At 34.3% G+C, this 20,905-nt stretch overlaps 4 protein-coding genes across 5 annotated transcripts in view; 2 read left to right on the plus strand and 2 right to left on the minus strand.

The window, feature by feature from the left end:
* Window positions 1-6,417, plus strand: part of LOC140668474 (kynurenine/alpha-aminoadipate aminotransferase, mitochondrial-like) — a 39,092-nt gene extending 32,675 nt beyond the window's left edge. Inside the window, exon 9 of the mRNA XM_072897500.1 lies at window positions 6,407-6,417. The gene's annotated coding sequence lies outside the window, so the exon portion shown is untranslated. The remainder of the gene's footprint in view (window positions 1-6,406) is intronic.
* The window catches only part of Fstl5 (follistatin-like 5), a 41,619-nt gene extending 21,658 nt beyond the window's left edge, over window positions 1-19,961 (plus strand). For both annotated transcript variants that reach the window (XM_072897459.1, XM_072897460.1), the window contains exons 2-17: window positions 9,858-9,959; window positions 11,393-11,528; window positions 12,438-12,671; window positions 13,769-13,950; window positions 14,372-14,506; window positions 14,708-14,840; window positions 15,404-15,564; window positions 15,957-16,080; window positions 16,488-16,781; window positions 16,916-17,037; window positions 17,113-17,250; window positions 17,324-17,539; window positions 17,752-17,902; window positions 17,993-18,193; window positions 18,313-18,459; window positions 18,590-19,961. In XM_072897459.1, the coding sequence (XP_072753560.1) occupies window positions 9,858-9,959; window positions 11,393-11,528; window positions 12,438-12,671; window positions 13,769-13,950; window positions 14,372-14,506; window positions 14,708-14,840; window positions 15,404-15,564; window positions 15,957-16,080; window positions 16,488-16,781; window positions 16,916-17,037; window positions 17,113-17,250; window positions 17,324-17,539; window positions 17,752-17,902; window positions 17,993-18,193; window positions 18,313-18,459; window positions 18,590-18,819 (2,706 nt within the window). In that variant the 3' untranslated portion in view covers window positions 18,820-19,961. The remainder of the gene's footprint in view (window positions 1-9,857; window positions 9,960-11,392; window positions 11,529-12,437; window positions 12,672-13,768; window positions 13,951-14,371; window positions 14,507-14,707; window positions 14,841-15,403; window positions 15,565-15,956; window positions 16,081-16,487; window positions 16,782-16,915; window positions 17,038-17,112; window positions 17,251-17,323; window positions 17,540-17,751; window positions 17,903-17,992; window positions 18,194-18,312; window positions 18,460-18,589) is intronic.
* On the minus strand, window positions 538-5,805 carry LOC140668496 (uncharacterized). Its single transcript, XM_072897539.1, has 5 exons — window positions 3,445-5,805; window positions 2,436-2,836; window positions 1,669-1,982; window positions 1,116-1,295; window positions 538-814 (listed from the first exon to the last, which is right to left on the minus strand). The coding sequence occupies exons 1-5, from the start codon at window positions 3,526-3,528 to the stop codon at window positions 606-608; spliced, it is 1,188 nt and encodes a 395-aa protein (XP_072753640.1). The 5' UTR covers window positions 3,529-5,805; the 3' UTR covers window positions 538-605.
* On the minus strand, window positions 5,954-9,242 carry LOC140668490 (hemolymph lipopolysaccharide-binding protein-like). Its single transcript, XM_072897534.1, has 3 exons — window positions 8,030-9,242; window positions 7,127-7,646; window positions 5,954-6,862 (listed from the first exon to the last, which is right to left on the minus strand). The coding sequence occupies exons 2-3, from the start codon at window positions 7,592-7,594 to the stop codon at window positions 6,566-6,568; spliced, it is 765 nt and encodes a 254-aa protein (XP_072753635.1). The 5' UTR covers window positions 7,595-7,646; window positions 8,030-9,242; the 3' UTR covers window positions 5,954-6,565.
* Window positions 19,962-20,905: the final 944 nt, after the last annotated feature.

The following is a 20,905-nucleotide window of genomic DNA, read 5'->3' on the forward strand; positions in this document are numbered from 1 at the left end:
GATTGACATACTTAACAGATTTTTTACATTCGAGAGTTTCATATTGCAAAATTAAGTGATTCAATAATTTTATAAATAAACACAACGTCAAGTGAGCGAATCAAAAACATGATGTTGCATTGCAGCAAAGTTGGATTACGTTATTGTGTTTGAAACCGATAGAAACGCGATTAAGAAAACTTGTAGAAAGTCGACTGCTCGAAAGCTTGCTGTTATTTCAACTCTACGATTTAGTAATTCAGAAATCTTTACGCGGTCCGATGTCATTTTACAACCGAATGAACAATGCAACCGAAAGAAACCGTCATTCGAAAGGTGCCGTGCGATATTATAAATGTAAAAGAAAATATAATAACAAAAGTTGAAAGATGGAATAAAAATCAAATTATGGAAAGTTACATTCAAAGGAGGATCAATCAATAATAGCTGTCATACTTTAATTATTCAACCGATATCAGCTGTCAAACATTCGTTGCTATGTAATTGTCATGAGTGACAAAAGCGCAAACTTGTTACGCACAATGAGAGAATTGAAGAGGATAGTCCGTTCCATGACAATCACAAGACGAAACGTCAAAGTGGTGAGTAGAACAAGGTAAACGTGGTTACAATTGACAGCTCGAAGGAGATATTTTTAGACTCGACGCACACGCAGGAATGGAAGGGAAGATTCTCATCCTTCTTTCTGTGATACCGATTGTTGCCATACCTATTCCACGCTTCGACAGGAAGAATGCTTTCTTGAAAGTCCTTTCATTGTCCTTTATCGCGCCTCTTTTAGCTTTCGCTTTCGCAATAGCACGTCTTTTGGCTTCTATGTAAAAAGAGGAAATCTCATATTTCTCTTGTACTACGTTATGTGTACATTGTAAAATCTCCGGGAATTTAATAAATTTAGATAAATAAATATTTATCTTCTTTCTCGATAAATTTCTGTAATATATTTCTGTTCAAAGATATATTATTATTGAAATTGTTTAAAAAACTGTATTACAAGATATATTATAAATATATATTATTAAGAATTGGAGATACTCGAATGAAGGAGACTTTGTAAAACGATATAACTTCCACAAAAGCATATATATTTATATTTGCGTTCTTTTATCACTTACTAAGAGCACGTGCCTTTTGCTTTTTAATTGCGGCAGCATCTGCATCAATCTTTCTAACCGAAATCGCAGTAGGCTCTACAATGGCATCTATATCAGCGGCTTTTGCAATTACAGAGTCTGCAATAGCTGTTGTGACAAGTCTATCAGCATCAACTAAGGGCAGTCCTTTTCTTCTTCTCTCTACCGACAATTACATAGCAATACGTTTTCAAATAAAATATAGTTATTTAGATTTTTATCTCAAATTCAACGAAACTAACGAATCATTTGAAATGAGTCACTTGGAAAAATCTTATTGTCCGAAATGAACAAGCTTTCGCAAGATGCTCGTTTCATTGAATTTCAATATGACATACACTTTGCATTAATAAAAAAGAAGTATAGGATCAGCAGGATAAAATAGCCGCGTTTGGCGCGGCTTAAATGAACTTAAGAAAGAGCTTTATTCTTGGAATTAAGTCAGATATAGCGCTCTTTTCGTGTCTTGTAAGAGAGATAAAGAGATTTGAAAGTAGCGTTCTATATCTTTGTACAAAGTGGTTGAATCAATTACCGGCTAAATCCGCGGCGGCATCCTTCTTTCTTAGTTCTTCGCAGCGGCATACTAAACGTCCGCGAGGAACACGTGGCAAATCTCTGGCATTCCAGCGACAGCTTTGTAGCTCGTCCGGTGTCAGCTGTCGAGAGAGATACTGTTGCTCGTCCGGCTCCCTGCGAGCGCAAAACGCACCGCGTACGTCACTTTCGACGCGCGTAATCTCCGTTACGAGGCACTTGCCGAGGCAGCTGATCCGGATGTAGAGCGAGATCGTGGCCGTGGTATTCCGGAAGTTTTCGTCAAGCAGATTGTAAGTTCCCGTCATGGACCTTAAATCATATATTGATCGCGTTATTAAAGTCCCGGGACTATCCATCATATGCTATTAGCGTACTTCCTTTATAAAGGAAGGAACGGAGATTTCTTTGTCTCCTGTCAATTATATGTATCTATATCTTAAAATTGTTTGCATATACGGAAATTGTGTCTGTTTCATACAAAGAATACGAAAAGAAATATTATAAAGAGCAAACAATACCAATGCGTTTTAATGAGACGTTTCAATTGTGTAACGATAAAGATACGTTTGCTCAACGTCGACTTTCTCCTTCTCTCTCTTTCTCTCTCTCTCTCTCTCTCTCTCTCTCTCTTTCTCTCTCTAGGAACATCCGACAATAAACGTGATCGAACGGTTAAATAGGAAGTGAGTTTTCGATAAAAGATAAAAAGTTTCCTCCCGACGATTCGGCGAATTATTGGCCAATGTTTTTCGGCGCAATCACCTCGAGATAATCTGCTGCTTATAAAAGTCCGATAAATGTTCCGACAGTTCGTTCCGCTCGCGCATCTGCTTGGCGATGCCGTTCACGAGATCATCGACCGACACGGTGGCGAAACCGACGTTCTGGCACGAGTCCATCTCGAAATATTTGCACACATCCTTTTTTACGTAAAGCTGCACATCGACGCCGATCGCTTTTTTCTCGAAGAATCCCGCCGGCACGCAAAATACGACGGATCTACCGCCGTAAAAATTCTCGCTCTCGCAGCTGGAGCCGCTATAAGGGCGATGATCTCGCCGATTAGGCGCCAGCGATGTCCACTCCTCGTCCAGCATGCGAAACATAACTGTCGTCTTCTTCAAGATGACTTTATCGAACTCGGAAGTCCATGGAACAAACAACTGTTTATCGCGATCAAATAATTAATGCTACGATAATTCATTCTAACTTATCATTCGTTATCATAAGCTAATAATTTCTAATTTAATTAGATATTAATGTATCTAATTAAAACTATGTAGAAATATGAAAATATTTCTCTTTTATCTTAGTGTTTCCACTGATATCTGCTATAACAATATTATAATAATCGGGCAAAAATTGTAATTTATGTATATTAATTTTTTTTGTAATTTTATTTTACGCTCTCTATTAATTTTGATATATTATTAAATTACAGAAAAGAATTACGACACATAAAAAAATAATTAAAATTTTCATACATTGTACAGATAATATATGTATATAAGCTGTGAAAATAATTTATTCCGAAAGAAGATAAAAATTGCATTGCAATGAAGAAATGATAAAAATGTAAATTATAGTACAAATAATTATTTAAGATTATAAAAGCTATATAAAAATTATATATAAATGTCATCTTACTAAACCGTTTTAAAACTGAGAAATATACATAGATGATTTAAACGACATACAATATCTTCACGTATGAAAAATATAAATTTAAAAATCCAAGATTATATAAAACATGAAGAAAAAATGTATTTACGTTGTCCACAGCAATCTCCAGCATCATTAAATGCAAATCATGCGAAACGATGAGCGACGACATTGCTCGCGAATAAATATACATGTATTGATCGCAATTTCATTTCATCTCGTTTCGTTCGATATTAATATTACGATATGGTAAATACGTTAACGATATAACTGATTAAAATCCATATTTGGTATGTTTTTGGTGTGTTTTCTACGATTATAATTTTAGGTTTGAACGCAATATGCGTGTCTACACAACTAACGGAATCTAGTTGCGCCTGTTGCGTATCTCGAACGCACATCGATATTAAATTTCTGTATTTGCACAAAATCAGAAAAATTTTATCCTTTGTATTTACATTCCATATTTACATAAAAGCGTATAAGAATAGAATAAGTATTTTGATCAATAAAACTTGCAGCACAAATTTTACTGAATAATATGGCGATTAATTTAATATGCAATGAGAAATTTGTACAATCTATATATAAAGAGAAAACCTTTAAATTTCTATATTTATATAATATGTATGTTTCTCTCTCTCTCTCTCTCTCTCTGATACAATTAATAAATCGTATTACACATAATATATAACAGTACATAAATAATAAACATGTACATGTCTCATCATTACCGCGCTTAATTTATACAATCGATTTTCAATAAAAAATCCGAGATATTATTTAACGCAATATTACATATTTAAATAACTTTTAAATTAATATTTTGTGAAATCTATATAAAATCAATTAAAGAGTATAATTATATATGATTTATTTATATCAAACAAATCCTTAAAAATTTTTATCGATGAAACAACTTTCTATAAAAATTAAATTTAAAAAATCCATCAAATATAATACTACTGGCAAGACTGTTAGGAGAAATACTTAAACGTTCCTGCAATAAGAGAGGGTGAAAAATATAAACGTTCAAGTAAGAATTGCTCGGGAAAGTTACTTCTTGTATTTTTGCGAACTTTTATGTAGCAAGAAACTGCATTTAATGAAAGAAGAACCAATTTCGTTGAGATTTACTAAATCGACGTTTGCCGCGAAACTCGCTTCGTTAGTGATTCTGTTAATAAAGGATAGAAACAGACTTATACACATTCATAGTCATACAATTCGACAAACTGCAACAGGGTGCCGCGATATTGTCGGTCATAACAGTTGCCGGATTGTTCAAGCCACACAATTATTAACCGGCTCTTGCCTCTGCAGATTAAATAGAAGAATTTTAACGATGTTTAAGTATTTCATTAAAATAATCTGATATTCCTGAAGCTTGCTTTTGCGAGAAAAAAATATGCGATATTCCATGCTCCATATTATGTGAAGATAATCTCGTTTTATATTACATTATATTCTTCTGTATTTTGTTAAAGTATTGCGTAATATTTTATATCTTTTATGTAGAAACGCACACAAAAGAAATCCAACATATCGAAAAACCCTCTTTTTTTCTAAAAAAAAAAAAAAAAAATTATTATGTTAGTACTTTCTTTATAACTTAAACAATTTCAAATATTGGAAACAGCCACATTTCATGAATTACAAATGGATAGTGTAATTTTACGCTTGATTGGAAATTTATATCGAAGCGCCATATAGCAGTCAAGCATATTTCTCTATAACAATAAGCGTTATTCTTCGGGAATTTATAAAAATTACTCGCGCAAATAGACTGCGATAAACTACGAGTTATTTTATTAGAATAATACGATCTTCTGAAAATTAAAATGTAACGAGAGAAAATATGTTGGAAACGAAAATACGTTAGCCTAATGCATCATTTTTTTTTATTCATATATAAAAAGTCTTATTAAAAAGTTATTTAAAATACAATATATCACGCATAAAGGACATATTTGACTTATGCGCGTTCTTAGTAGCAAATAAGGATATTATAAAGTACATGTTTGTATCTCGATAATAATTTTAACATGTCGCTCGTGTTAATATATCGATTGATTTCACATAATACACAAAAATTATATCCATCCGCTATTCGACGTCTGTTCTCTCGATGGCTACAAATTTCGGCGCGAATACGATTTCGGCATCCGAAATTAGCTTCGTCTTCATTTTCCGCGTGCTTCTCAATTTCACGCGGGTGCAATTTAACAGGATTCCAACTCAAACTCGAAAACTTCTAACTCTACCGTTGTGCCATAAATACAAATCGACGGCTTACATCGCTCGCAATATCGGTTTACATTGCTCCACTTTCTCTCCCCCCCCTCTCTCTCTCTCTCTCTCTCTCTCTCTCTCTCTCTCTCTCTATCTCTCTCAATCGATGTCTCTATAAATTTTTTATTCTCCGAAACGTAACGCTATATTTTTCAACATACATAAATCGCAGCGGTACATAAGTTATATTCCAGTTGTATAACACACGCGGAGAGTAAAACTATCGTAAAGAGAAAAAATTTGGACAGAGATATAGATCCGATTTGTAACGCAACATGTATAAAGTGATAATACATCAGGATGGACGCGTCGTCTATGTTTAAGTATATTCATGTAATGATTGCGCTGCAACGGTTACATTGTTGATATTGTAATACAATATTCTCGAAGCTGCTATAAATTCATGTAACGTAATTTAATGCATAGTGTCGTTTGCATGTATTACAGCGCAGGAAAATTTGAACTTCGAGAGAGTACGATTGTGCTGTAAACGAGCAATTAATTAGAATAGCTAATTCTAACAATGTATCCATTAATATTTTACTCGTTAATTCATTAAGAAAAGGACAGATTTTTTCAACAAAATTGACAAAAAAAAGAATCTAGGAAAAAATCTTTTTATATGTACAATGAAAACAGTCCTAAACATTTTATTCAGGCGGATGTCCTTTCGTAGAGAGAAAAGACGGAAAGAAACTTGGGCGGACAAAGTTCAGAGAGACACATCGCACGTTTTACAGAGAGAATAAAGGAAAACTCTCTCTCTTTCTCTCTCTGTATTCAAAAAAGAACATCTTCGCGAGAAGATGACGTCTGCATAATACAGCTAGATATGCTCCGATAAGACCACGGTACGACATTGTACGCCGGCAAGGGTGTGTAAACCTTAGGCGAACGATGCTTAATCCCTGAAGGTACCCGCCGAGGCTCTTTCTTTTTCAGTGTAAAGCTTGCATCAGCGGAAGTTCACAGAGGAATGGAAATGGAACGTCGCACGCGACGTCGTCCATGCCACCCTCTTTCATTAAAGCGCCGCAGTGCTGTTTGCCACCTCCGTTGTCAGGTTGTCCGCCCCACTTGTCACTCCACCTGGTGTAACCAGTTTTCGCCAGAGAATCACCCAGCAATGTGACCCACTCGCCCTCCTTGTAAAGATCATGTATGCCTAAGAAGGCCTCCTCTGGATATGCAGCGCCCTTGACTGGTCCGGAACGGTTAAATATCTCCAGCAGCACCTGAAAAAGGATCGATAACGGAATACCGCCCACGTATATGTCCGCATTCGGCTGATAAAACGATAAACGTGGTGTACCAGGACGTCGTAAGGATCTCGTATTACGTTGAGATGTGATACTCTCGTTAGGATTTAGATATTCACGTCTTATGTAAACTACGTTACTCGACGTGTCTCTGAAAGTTTCGTAGATTCGAAGGAAGTTTCGCACATGGATCAGATATGTGAGAGCGATAATAATTCGCGATTGGATTTAACTACTTACGTGCTCCTCGGCGATGGAATTGATAATGGCGAGATGGCCGCCCTCTTCGTTGCATAACTTTCTCGCTTCGTTCCACGTGACGGCTCTCGTGTGCATCTTGTGAGCGCCGATACCTACGGTATAATGATAATCGTCCCGCATCGAGGCGCCGCGCAGGGCGACGTTGCACGTGCACAACATGCCATGCACCATGACATTCTGGCTGTAGAACTGCTCGAGATGCTGCCGTCGTTGCTGCGTCAACCAGTCCGTTTGTCCGTTTGTCGACGTGTTATTGAACGACGTCAAGCATGGACATTCCGGATTATTATTGCTCGCATCCTGTACATCCCCGTTGAAATTTACGCCACCAGGGATGGTCGTGGTCCTTGCGGGAAAGTCGGTTGGAGACGGCGCGGCTGAGACGATCCGTTCTTCAAAAGCTCCGAAAAGCACGATGCAACCGGCGAGTACAAAGTACGTCGCCATTTTTCTCGCTCTTTCGGTTTTAAGATTAATTTGCAAAGCGCCTCTTCGGAATCTGAAACCGATTATTGAGAGAAAAAATATTTTTTGTACGATAAAAGAAAATGTCAAATTATTTATAATAATTAGAATACGATATGTAGGAAATGAATTAATGTTCAAAATGACACTATAATATATGTATATTTATAATTGTCTTATGACGTAAAATGCATCGTGATGTACTTATAATAAAAAAATATATATAAAAAAGAAAAATATAATTTAAAAAATATACATAATTTAAAAAAATTAAAAATAAAAATTGAATAAAATTACAAATATTATATAAAAACTATATACACATAAAATATAAAAATATATTAATATTTTAAAGAATTATACAATCAAAATTTATTGTAAAAACAGCAATGAATTCCAATACTTGATTAAACAGACCTTATAAAAAGCTAATAGAAGATAAGATTCGATTCGTGTGGTGATCACGTTTTGGAACTAATTGTAAATCACGAATCTTCGCACAGGATTCACTTCGGAATCTATCCAACTTTTTCTTCGAAGTCTTTGTATGAAGGAACACGTGTTTGCCGAACCGAGATTGAAGAAGAACTAAAAGGCCCTTGTGTTGTACATTCCTACCCAGCTGCTCGCCATCCGAGACACAGGCTAAATGGCCCGACCGAAAATACTGCTGTGTTTTATCATGAGCAATCGTTCAAGGACTGACAGCAGTGGTTCACAAACGATTGGCCTCGAGATCTTCCTGCCTCACATCTGTCTGCAAAAAATCAAACTAAACCAAACACTCGGAGAGGAATCTATATTCCCTACTTAGTTCTGGACAAGATTAAAAAAAGATCTTAAATTAGAGAACTGATTAAATAATTTGAAATGGCTTTTGAAAACTTCATTCAAAATAAGATTGGGCTGAAAACAAGTATTTCATGTTTCTCACCTTGCCAATATTTTTTCGGCAAAGTGAAGGAGATAAATATTTTAGTTATTATTTAAATATTTCTGTTTTGTAAAACTTTCCATAAAAAAAATTTACACAAATCTTCCCAATAATATATATCATTGCTTTATAATAAAAAATATTCACGATTCGCACAATCAAAGTATTTCTAACATAATGTCAATTATGACGAGCTGACATGCGATTTTCGCATTCTCGACACAAAAATCGTATGTGATTCGTCTTGTGATTCGTCTACAAATGTCATTCTTATGGTAAATTTTCGAGCATTGTAAAATATAGACTAGGCAGACTCAAAGTTAATCGGAAGATTTAAGATGGGCCAACCTCTACCGTGTAAACGTCTCCGTAATATAGCACTGTGAATTTCCAGGCATAGAATCACAGAGAATTCCCCCTTTCCCCTTTCTTTTCATGGTATATATCTATTGAAAGAGCTGGTGGCTTTACGTTGGATCAAAAGAACATAAATTACCAACGGTTAGATAATTTAAAAAAGTATAACGTGCTCGTGTGCTATGAAATTCTGAATAAAATATTTTATTTGATTATATGCTTGCAGCCTGCACTTTTTCTGCTTTATAATCATTTGGCTAGCTTGAATCTGAAATTTAATTATTGAAGAGAAATTGCGAGAGAATATATACATATATTTACATAAAGAAAATCTTGAGAGAATAGGAAACAAACATAATAAGTTACTTTTTATAATATAAAAAGCAAAGAAAGAGAAAGAAGAGAGAGAGAGAGAGAGAGAAATAATTTTATAAACTAACAAAAAAATAGATATGAAATTTAATTACGTAAGCATTTAAATTATCTTGTCAATCTTTAGTTAATTTAATATTAATTAAAATGTCAAGTTTGTAATGTATACTGAATATCTTTTAAACTTGCTTTATATATATGTAGATTAGATTTTACTTTAATTTTTTATACTTGAGAGAAGCAGTTAATTAAAGCATACATAGATAATGATTAATTATAAAACAAATGTATAAAATTAATAATACTTTAATAATACTATTGCTAGTTTTACATCACAAACAAACCAACAAATATTTTTATTCACCTAGATTAAATCCACTCTTAGTCGATTGCAATGGAGATTCCATTTCTTTCTTAAAATTATCAATGTAACCGAATAATCTATTAGATTAAACTATCTTCTTAGGATAGCTTCTCTTTATTTACTCCGAGAAACAATAACATCAAAAACGTAATAAAAGCGATATACACACATAAATATATATATATATATATATATATAATTTTTGATATATTTTTCAGATGCGACTAAAGTCCTGCCTCGCGACCTTCTATCTCCTGTTGCTTTCAATCATCTCGACCTATATCGCTCCGGCACTCGGTTCCGATATACTTCGATACAAAGTAAGTACATGTACAATATTTTTCTATCAACCCCATAACATATTGTGTACTTTTACGAGAATAGAATTGTAAGAATTTCCAAACGATAGATTTGTCAATAATCAAAGTTTTTATAAAATAATTTTAATTAAGTCACAAATCATAACTTGAAAAAAATTAAATGATTTTTATGTCAAAAAGTAATTTGGCAATCGGGGCCTATTAATAAGATTTTTCTTATCCCCTTCTTTCAACTCAAATCTAATATAATTACTGCAATTAGTTTCAATTTACTTTCTTGCATTTATACTATCGTATAATCACGATTCTTGATAATTCCCTCTTTAATAAAAAGCGATATGATAAATGACGTGAATCTCGTGAAAAAAGAAATAATTAATGTTGCATTTTAATTTTACATTCAAGATCTTTCGCAAAAGAGGAGCGGACAGAAGATTAGTGACTAAAATTAGGTTTTCCCGGCAAAACCATTTTCGTTTCAAGTCACGACTCAAGTTATCGTCCGATTATACAAATCCTCAACTGTATCCTCTCGCCGTGTTCCTCTTCCCCTCGTGAACATTATTACTCGCATAAACCTTCTGTCCGAAAGCTAGATGACCGCTAGATGAGTGTACTTTTCTGGGAATAACGGATTTTCTTGGTTCCGCTCCATCGAGCGCATTTCTCGCATCATCCGGCAACGACTCATAATCCGCGCCCCCGGTTATCCGTGTACATTGACATTGCGATCGAATTTACCTGAATAAGACCGACCGTTCTTGGGTGCGCGAGTAATCCAATCCGGAAACCGCGTAACCGCTTCTCCCTACCTCCCGCACATCGGTCAACTTCCGGCGACTTGAAACGACCTCAATTGTCGAGACGAGCAGAATCCGACAACGCAGAAAGAAGCTTTACGTTTCTGTGAAATACCCACGGACCATTAACTTTCCACGGAAAATGCGTCACGACTTTGCTGAATGCACTTTTGATTCCCCGACTCTGAATTCGCGAAATTGTGTCGTTGAAAAAGTTATCTCCGTGAGAAGTAGATAAATTAATGCTCAACATTTAAGCATTTGTTAGACTCCCTTTCAGTATAGAACATTTTAATATAATTAATGATAAGGGATAAAAAAAGTTATACGATTTTTTCAAAGCAAAAGTTATTTACAATTTTTTTTTTATTTCGATCAATTATTATTATTTATTATTTTTATTTATTTTATTATCGCATAATTATATATTATAGAGAGAAAATCCTGAAGACTTGATGTTGTTATCATCTTTTCCATGCTATTCTAGTGACACTAGAAAATATGATTCGCGTCAATATCACTCTTACGAGATTGTCTCTCTCTCTCTCTCTCTCTCTCTCTCTCTCTCTCTCTCTCTCGCACAAATGCAATTTATTCGACATATTTTATACCTCTGACATTCATCGTTTTCAGCGTTCAAGATATCGTTATTTTACGGCGGACAACGATAATGGCGTATCGCCGAGCACGGGAGGAATTCGATCCACAACGTCGACCTCGATAAACGATGCATCCACAACAGATTCAGAATACTGGCACGCCCGTAGGAGTAAGTAATAGTTAAATCTCTCCGCGTGTATGTTAATTAGTAATTTGCTCCATTCAGGAAGTTTAATCGAACTCTGATCAGTTAGACGCGTACGTACATTCCTGCCGTTATTAAATCAACTTGTATGTTAACAAAATTGAATAAAGGACTAAACCTACGATCATTAAAATTGCAATGACATAAAAAAACGCACACATGATGAAGCGACGAGAAATGCTTACTCATATCGCAAATCGCGAATAAAAAAAGAAGAATGACAAGCAAAACAATCAGAAATCGGAACACATTCGGATAAACAATTTTTTTTTTTTAATTATAGCGCATCGTTCGTGATGCAATATTTTTTGCCATCATGGATGCGCATTAAAAATATGAAAATCATTATTATATCGCATTTTCAAAATAACACTGATCATTTTAAAATATTTAGTTTTTCAAAGTGCATTATTTATTTATCTAACGTATCATCGATCATGCGACGATAAAATTGTCTCGCAACACAAAACGAAAAAATAATGATAGACATATATATCCTAAAATGATTCGGCACAGTTACAATAATAGTGCGATCTCAAAGTGATATGACGCGAAGGGGGATGATTTATTGCAACAAGATAGAGTGGTCCGCCTTACCGAGAGTGATTGGCAATTTTATCGTGAATTCGCGGTGAACGAGAGATATTCCACTTTCGCGCATACATATTTACATATGTATGTAAGATATGTAAATGCAATCTATCAATCCCGTGCGTTTCTCGTAACATACGGTTGACGGAAAACGATTCGTACCTCGGCATACAAGAGAGTGCGTATCGCCCTATTTCTTTCTCTCTCCATTATATCCAACCTATATTTTGCAAGAATATATCCGAAAATAAATGGGTGAATATTTCCCGCCATTTCTTTCAGCCGACAATCCGTGCCTGGAGAAGTATTGCGGCGCGGGAAGAGAGTGCCAAGTTTTCGCAAACGGCGACAAGATCGTTGCCACGTGCGTCTGCGTTCATAAATGCACGCGACGGCATCGACCGATCTGCGCGAGCAATGGCAAGATTTATGCCAATCGTTGCGAGTTACATCGCGCTGCCTGCAACGCCGATACGCTGTTAGCCACGCGGAGGCTCTCCAGATGCCTGAGCAATGGTGAGCACGTGCGTTCCAAACTGACATTGCGTCCTCAGCTCTCTTGTCTCATATGACAGAGAGAGAGAGAAGGAGATCGCACAGAAACATTGCAGCAAAATATTCTAGTGATATTTTTAGGAGGCAACGCTTTTTTTCATAATCAAAATATTAACGAGCAAAGATAAGAGCTTTTGTATGTCGCTCTATTTTGTATTTTTTTTTTTTTTTGCTGCAAGCAAAAATAACGCTCTTTCTCCGCGAATATATCCGCTTTTATTCTTAAACACTTAACTCCCAACAGAATCATTAAAAAAAGAGCGAGTACTTATTTGGATTCAATTCTATTCTATGTATATATCAATTCTATAAAATCTGTATTTATTTAAATTTCTAGCGATAACAAATGTGGATAAATGAAAGCTAATTTTTTTTATTTGGTGCAAAATCGATTTTCTTTTATATTTTAAGTCCAGCGAAATGGACGAACGCTGGAGTTTATCGACCTCTGTGCTGAATTGTGTATTTAATTTTAACTCTCTGTCTATTTAACTTCATTAATTATTGGATTTGATTCTCTATTTAATTCAATTACTTAGCAAAAATTGTCAGAGCTCAAGCTTAATATCGGATAACTAAATTAAATCGATTAATACGCTATTATCCCCTTTTAGATCATAATTGCCAGTTAATAATATAAAATTCAAATCTTTTAAACTGAAATGTGTCAATACATATTAGTTAATATATGTAAATTAATTGCTGCTTTTGGTGTAATATTTGCTAATATAATGTGTAAATATAATTATATATAATTCGCATAATTAGACATATGGAATTTAAATAAATTTTATTAAATGCGGATCAACTAAATGTCTTTGCCGATACTTTTAGCTTTCGCTGTTTCAGAATTTGTTGTTTACTTTAAAGAGAAATCACGATCTTTAGCAAACTTACAAAACTTTGCTTTCGTTACAAACTCAATAATAACTTGGAAGTTTTCTATTAATTTATCGCAGCCACGCAGTTTGTTAAGAGTTGTAGCGAGAAGAAAAGAAAATGTCGTTACGTTACGGAAACTCAAAGTTTATGATGGAATGTAATTCCGTCATTTCCAGGTAATTACAGCGTCCAAGCACGGAAGGATTTCTTTGCGTACCATGCCTCGTCCGAAGGCAAGAATGTCCTGTATACTAAGTCCAAGAATAAGATCAAACATCATCCGACGAGCAAATCGATCCCGCGAAAAAACAGTCACGACACCGAGAAATGTTCGGCCCAAGAATATGAAATTATGAAAGTATGTTATCGATTTCGTTCTATAATAATTTTTGATATAAATATAAAGCATAAAAATATTTAATGATATTTTTCTCGACGAGAGACGCTCTTCTTACTTTCTTGAATCATAAATAAATCATAAATGAATACAAAATAATATATATATATATATTTTTTTTTAATTCAATAATCACTTAAAAATATTTAAGTTAAAAAGAATTTTTATAAATATTTTATTTATAGACATAACAAGGTTTTTATAGTTTACGTAATTTATAAACATGTGTTTTATCTAGTTTATGTAATTCGATATCGAAATTGTTTTCAAGCAGAAAAATTGATCTTACCCGTAACAATTTTTCATTATTTCTATCTAAGTGTAAATTTGATAAAAAAATATTACAACGTTACCAGACCATTATTTTGTTTATCCACCGTAGGATAACTTGCTCCTGTATAGCCATGCGAGATTAATGGCTGAAGATAATCACAGTAAAGAATACTTGGTCAGCATCATGTTTTCTCACTACGACAGAAACAATGACGGTAATTTGGAGCGAGAAGAGCTCGAGCAGGTGATTTAACATTGGATGTATTTTTCCGTATATAGTGTTTCTTCATTAGCGCATTTTCTCCCGACTTTTAAATAAACCGAAAGAGAGATGCATGTTCGTGATGAAATTTATTCGATGACCATTACTTTAACGGCAGTAACGCGATATCTCTCCCGCTAACGTTCCGCGAATAATCCCGCTTAAATTTTCCCGAACATTCAGATCGCCGAGGAAGAGAACATGGAGGAATTATGCGCGGGATGCAATCTGAGTCATATGATCAGCTACGACGACACCGATGGTGATGGCAGATTGAACGTTAACGAGTTTTACATGGCCTTCAGCAAGCTTTACAGTAAGTACTGTATCTGCGATTCATTGATCGTTCATCACAAAGGGATTTGTCGAGGATTTTACAAGGACCGATAGGATGTAAAAAGATAACGTGTATAATTATATGTTAATTACATAAGTATATTAAAATTCATTTAATCCCACAGTTGACCACTCTTGTTTTTAATTTAAAACGGATCCTTGCAAAATTTTTCATAACTTTTAATCTCACCGTCTCTCGCGAGATGTCAAACTATTACGTATTACAGAATGATCTTATCCTCGCGGTTAGTTTGGTTCGGCGTAGCGATTAATCATCGGCAAGTAATTTTCTTATGCTAATCCATGTTATAATGGTCTCCCCGGGACGCTATTGTCCATGGACAATAGCATCACCGTACATTGTCAGACTACACGCGCGACTGCCATCGCGTACATATATGTATATATAAACGGCCGCGAGGAATTATTATGCAAAGTTTGTGCAGCGGCGCATACCACGAATACGATTCAATTTTACCCAAATACAAAATGTATATACACATACGTGATACCTATGCGAAGGCGATTCTAATCTGATGACAGGTGTATCGGTGGTATCGTTGGACAAATCCCTCGAGGTAAATCACATATCCGCTCGAGTCGGAGACAACGTGGAGATTAAGTGCGACGTCACCGGAACACCACCCCCGCCCCTGGTCTGGCGACGTTACGGCACGGACGTGGAGACCCTTAGCGAGCCGGAGGTATCCTCGAATGACAATTTGATCCCTTGCTGTTAACCTTCGACATGTAACATCGGTTATGAGAATTGCCGAATAAGATACAAATCTATGTAGATCTATCTATTTAAAAATAGATTTATTATAATAAATCTATTTAAATTTAGATTATAATAAAAATATTTATTAAAATAAAAAAAAAATGTATATATAAACTTTTATTTTTATTTTAATAAATAATGTTTCGATTTGAAAGATATTTTTCTCTCTCCTAATTTTTCATTCTACGTTCTTCTAAAGAATTTAGAAAATAAAATCAAATAGTAATGTTTAGAAAAATTAATGCAATTAGCAAACCGATATTAATGAAAACTATCTTGAGAAAATTAAGATAATATGAAAGAATTTCTTTGTAGATTCGGGTTTTCAACGACGGTAGTCTGTATCTGACAAATGTACAGTTGGAATATGCTGGTAATTACACATGCCACGCTCTCAGAAATCAGGATGTGGTGCAAACTCATATGCTCACTATTTACAGTAAGTTTTTCAGAAAGAAAAAGAATATAAAATAAAATTAATTTTTTAATCTTCTTTCTAATCTTCTTAATTTTTCTTCAATTTTAAGAATTATTTTAGATTTTAAACTCTCCTGCTAATGAAAAAATGAAAAATTTTTAGTTGGTGATGAAAAAATGAAAAAAATTTTATAATTGATAAAAACTATATAATTTTCCTTGTTATTTTATCTCATTTCAGTTAAATTTAAAGTTGATACTCTTTGTACTTGTTTTCTAATTGCTGCTCGTCTTTCTTATTACTTTTACTGCTTACAGAAAAGATGTCATCTAGAACATAATAAAATATTATTAATCAATGAAAGAAATTTATTTTATTGAAGTTAATTAAAAGTAACACATTTCTATTTCTCTCTCCCCCTATCTCAGCTGTACCCGAGGTGAGGGTGACACCGCAGTTTCAATCTAAACGACCGAAAGGAGCGGCTAAGATGAAATGTCACGTGGTAGGTGAGCCTCTTCCACGAGTACGATGGCTGAAGAATGACAAACCCTTGAGCGAGGATCGGCCGGACAAGTACGAGGTGATTGGCAATGGCACCAAGTTGCTAGTCAGAAAAGTCGATTACGCAGACACCGGTGCCTACATGTGCGAAGCAACTAGTGCCGGCGGACTAACGAGGGACATTAGCAGTCTAGTGATTCAGGACCAACCTACACCAAGTGAGTGAAGAAGAATAGTCTCTTGATTTAATAAGTGACATTAATATATAATGTAATATCATCGATTATAATTCTGGTCTATATTTCATTTTTAATCAATGTGGAATTCTTGAAAAAAATTCTTGAAATTACAGTTGCGACGGAAGAGGAGCGTAGATTCTTCTCCTTTCACGAGTGGGGTATCTTGGTGTACGAGCCGTCTACGTGTCATGCGTTGCATGAGATTCGATCAACAGACATCATACCCGGCACTCAGGTGCAAAATCATAAATTCATTCTTGGTTTTGACCATATTTTCTTCGTTCAATGTTTCACCCTTCTTTTTTTACAGGAATACGTTTGTGGACCGAAAAATGTTCCTTGTTCCTGGGGACGTGCCATAAATGTCGCTAATAGATATGTATACGTTAGTCAGCCGGAGAAGAATCGCGTGCTTGTAATTAGTGAGGTTCAGATGATGATAATCGATGTACGTAATATTCTTCTTGCATTATCCGTTATTCGCAGATATCGCATGATACAATTCCATTATAATCATGCAGGTAGTAGCTACGGACAAGAATCCTGTGGATCTGTGGTACGTTCAGAATCTTGATTATGTCTGGATATTGAACTGGAGGAGCGAGATGAACGTCGGCATCAAGACCGTACAGATAATCAAGGAAGCTGCCCAACGAAAGAAACATCATACTGTGCGACCAGAGCCTATCGATGCGCAGTTCGATCTCGTGAAGGGTCTATATATTCCACAGCAGCGAGTACGTTTGCTCTCATGCATCTTCGTCTTTCAATATATATAATATATATATATATATATATGAATGATACAGATTTAAAATCATCTTCTAAATGGATCTCTTTCTTATCAATAATTTGATTAGTTTTGATTACATGTGTATACGAAATTGAATATATCATATATATATAAAATTGTAATTTTTTTTATATTATAAACTATTATTCCCTATAGGATACGAAACATGCATTCAAGTACGGTTATGTGACCCATACGGGTCAGCATGGTATGTACAAGCTTGATCTGGCTAACATGAGATACACTCGTACTGTAAATTTGGCCAACTACAACTGCGTGCCAACGAGCGTGGAATTTTCTGATCTCTGTACGCATTATAGTATTTTTCACTTTATTTAAATACTTTTTTCTTTCGTCTTTTCTTCAGATTTCGCTCATATAATTCACCTCGTTCTAGATGGCTTCGTGATATTGGGATGCGAAGAGCCGATCACCGCTCGTCCGACCGGTCAAGTACTGTTGGACTATCTTACTGACAGCGTTCTCGCTCACAAGCCGAATATCCTGGGGAAACCAGCGATCTCTCCCGATTCCAGATATCTGGTCACTCTTGACAAGCAGGATACCGGTGTTACTCTTGTAGTACAGGAGATATTACGTAATACATTTTATATATTTTTCCTGCGCTTAAATAAAAAAATTATACATAAAGAAAATCTTGCAAAAATTTAATAATTATATCATGAAAAAAAAATTATATTATTTATATTTTTCCAGCAAATGGACTAAAATTCGCATTCGATGTAAAAACAACTTTAAATATCAGCGATATCGCTTTCTATCCATCACAGACGACCCATAGTTACGATATATACGCCTCATCGATAGATAAAGAAGATATTCTCTTCCTAGACTTGACTACCGGTGAGATAATCTTCGATTTAAAAATTTCTCAATTTTTCTTAGAGAATGAAAGAAACTCAAGAGACTGTTCACCCAATTACTTCTTTACAAACTGATTAAATAAAAGCTAATATGCGCATATGACTTACAGGCAAAGTGGAAATGATAACAGGTGTGGGAAAGGCAACACCGCCACATCTCACCAAATGGGGTAATCCAAATAGACCTATAATACAAAGCGGTATATTTGGTCGATATATGGTAAGCCCGTCCAACCAGGCGCTCTTTGTTCTCAATGGGGAGACCCGCACGGTAAATTGCGAGATTGGTGGCCTTATACATCCCGGCGCAATTGTTTGGTTTACTGTTTCGCTGCGTTAACGAACGTAGCTACGCGACAACGACAATACGAGAGGTACGTATATAAATACGTATATAAATTAAACATAGGGATCCGAGCGGGTACCAAAGCCAGAGTATTGAGAAACATTAGATGAAATTAAAAGATATATGTAGAGATCAACGGTGTCAAGAGTGCCTTCATCTTCTCTGAGTAATAAATTTTCAAAATGAACGTATTCACCCAAACATTTCTGCATTGCGAAATTGTGTCTTAAAGAAAACAGCAACAATTTCAAAACAATGTATCGAGATAAGAGATAATGTATCAGATTAATCAAAATTTATATTGTAAAATTATATTTTTAATTTATATCTAGTTATTTATATATTATAGTTATGTCTATTCTCACACACTTTTTTAGCTAATAAATCAATTAATAAATATGTACTTAAGTAAATGTACTATATAACATGTATTAAAGTATTAAATTTTGTGTGAATAAAATATTAAAGTAAATTTCGCGATTTCTTTTTTATATTGTTATATAGATATTATCACACAAATAATCTGAAAAAATAAATGCAAATTATGGAATTTAAATAAATGGAAATTATGCATTATTATTCAAATAAAATAATTTTAAAATTATTTAAGAGACAATCCATATTTTTATAATTTATAATTAATAAAAGTAAAACGTATGTTATTATCATACTACATATCAAATGTCAACTGTCAAACTATCAAATATTACACGTTGCGGACATAGTTGTTTCCTTGATTTGCAAACAATCCTAATGCATATGAATAATCTAAATTAGAAATCAATATTTTCAGTAAGAATTTCAGATTTCGATACACTGCAAATGCTTGAAAAAATGATTTCTACAATTATTCGTAACGATTAAAAAGTGAAGATTGACACAAAGTATTCTCTCGCATATCTATAGCATCAAAACTTGAAAGTGTGTTTCGGTCTTTTATCTAAATACGGTACATTTATTTTGAAAATATTAATCTAAAGAAGATGAAAGCATTACGCGTTTCATAAAGTTGAGTGCGTGAGAATAACGAGTGATAAGAAATAAATGACGAAGAGACGGCTATAATAGAAAAACGAGAAACATACCAAAGCGCTATATATAACGTAAACATAATATAAATATAAAAGAATAAACAAGTTATTATTAAATGTACAGCAAAGTGCGCGTATTGAGTAGAGCAGATGCACTAGTAAGAATAGCTAATTAAAAAATTCTTTTCTAAATACGCGCATATAATTTTCGGACTCTATATTTACTTACTCTATCAATTTTGTTTAAATTTCTAAATATATTTCCGCACGCATCATATATATATATATATATATATATACAAAACAAAAAATTTATGTCTGTATTATTTAGATTCATATTAGCACTCATATTAGCAATCACATTAGCACGCTAGCTGTAGACTTTTTGTTGCCAATGCGTCAAATAGTCATATGTCGACTGTTATACATTACTTTCCATAGAATAAAAAAAAGGATATGTTATTATATGTATTTCGATAAAAATGTGTGATTATCTTATTAGTATGCTATTAGTGCATCTAAGCGAATTCATTAAAGAGATTAAAAGGCAAGGTTTGCTAGATTCACGTCTTGATCTGAAAAAAAATCGCTGTAATACGATAGTAAGGTTCTTTTGTACCAAAAAAAAATGTCGAAAACCTCCAAGTTGGTTTTACAATAAATAAAACTTTAAAAACCAATTCTGGTTGCGCATACACATATATACTATATATATGATAAAGTTATAACATAGTATGTTAAAACAATTTATATAGCAATCCACGCGTGAAACATCAGTGTTATATCGATGCTGCGTTGATATGAGCGCATGTTGAACTGCAATTAGTATCTCTTGTAATAAAATTGCAATATATAACTAATTTAATAAATAATCTATAAACGTGATTGCGTTTCATAAAATGTGTTTAATATTTTATCTCGCTTTATAACCCTCCATTTTTTCTCACTTAACGATAACGAAGGAATATCTGATAAGCGCGACACTTTGCTATTTATGAGCAAAATCCTCTCGTTTCTTCGGCTTAGATAAAAGGAGGGAGCACGGCAAG

This window comes from Anoplolepis gracilipes, chromosome 8, assembly GCF_047496725.1.
Source record: "Anoplolepis gracilipes chromosome 8, ASM4749672v1, whole genome shotgun sequence".
In the NCBI taxonomy this organism is placed as follows: Eukaryota; Metazoa; Arthropoda; class Insecta; order Hymenoptera; family Formicidae; genus Anoplolepis; species Anoplolepis gracilipes.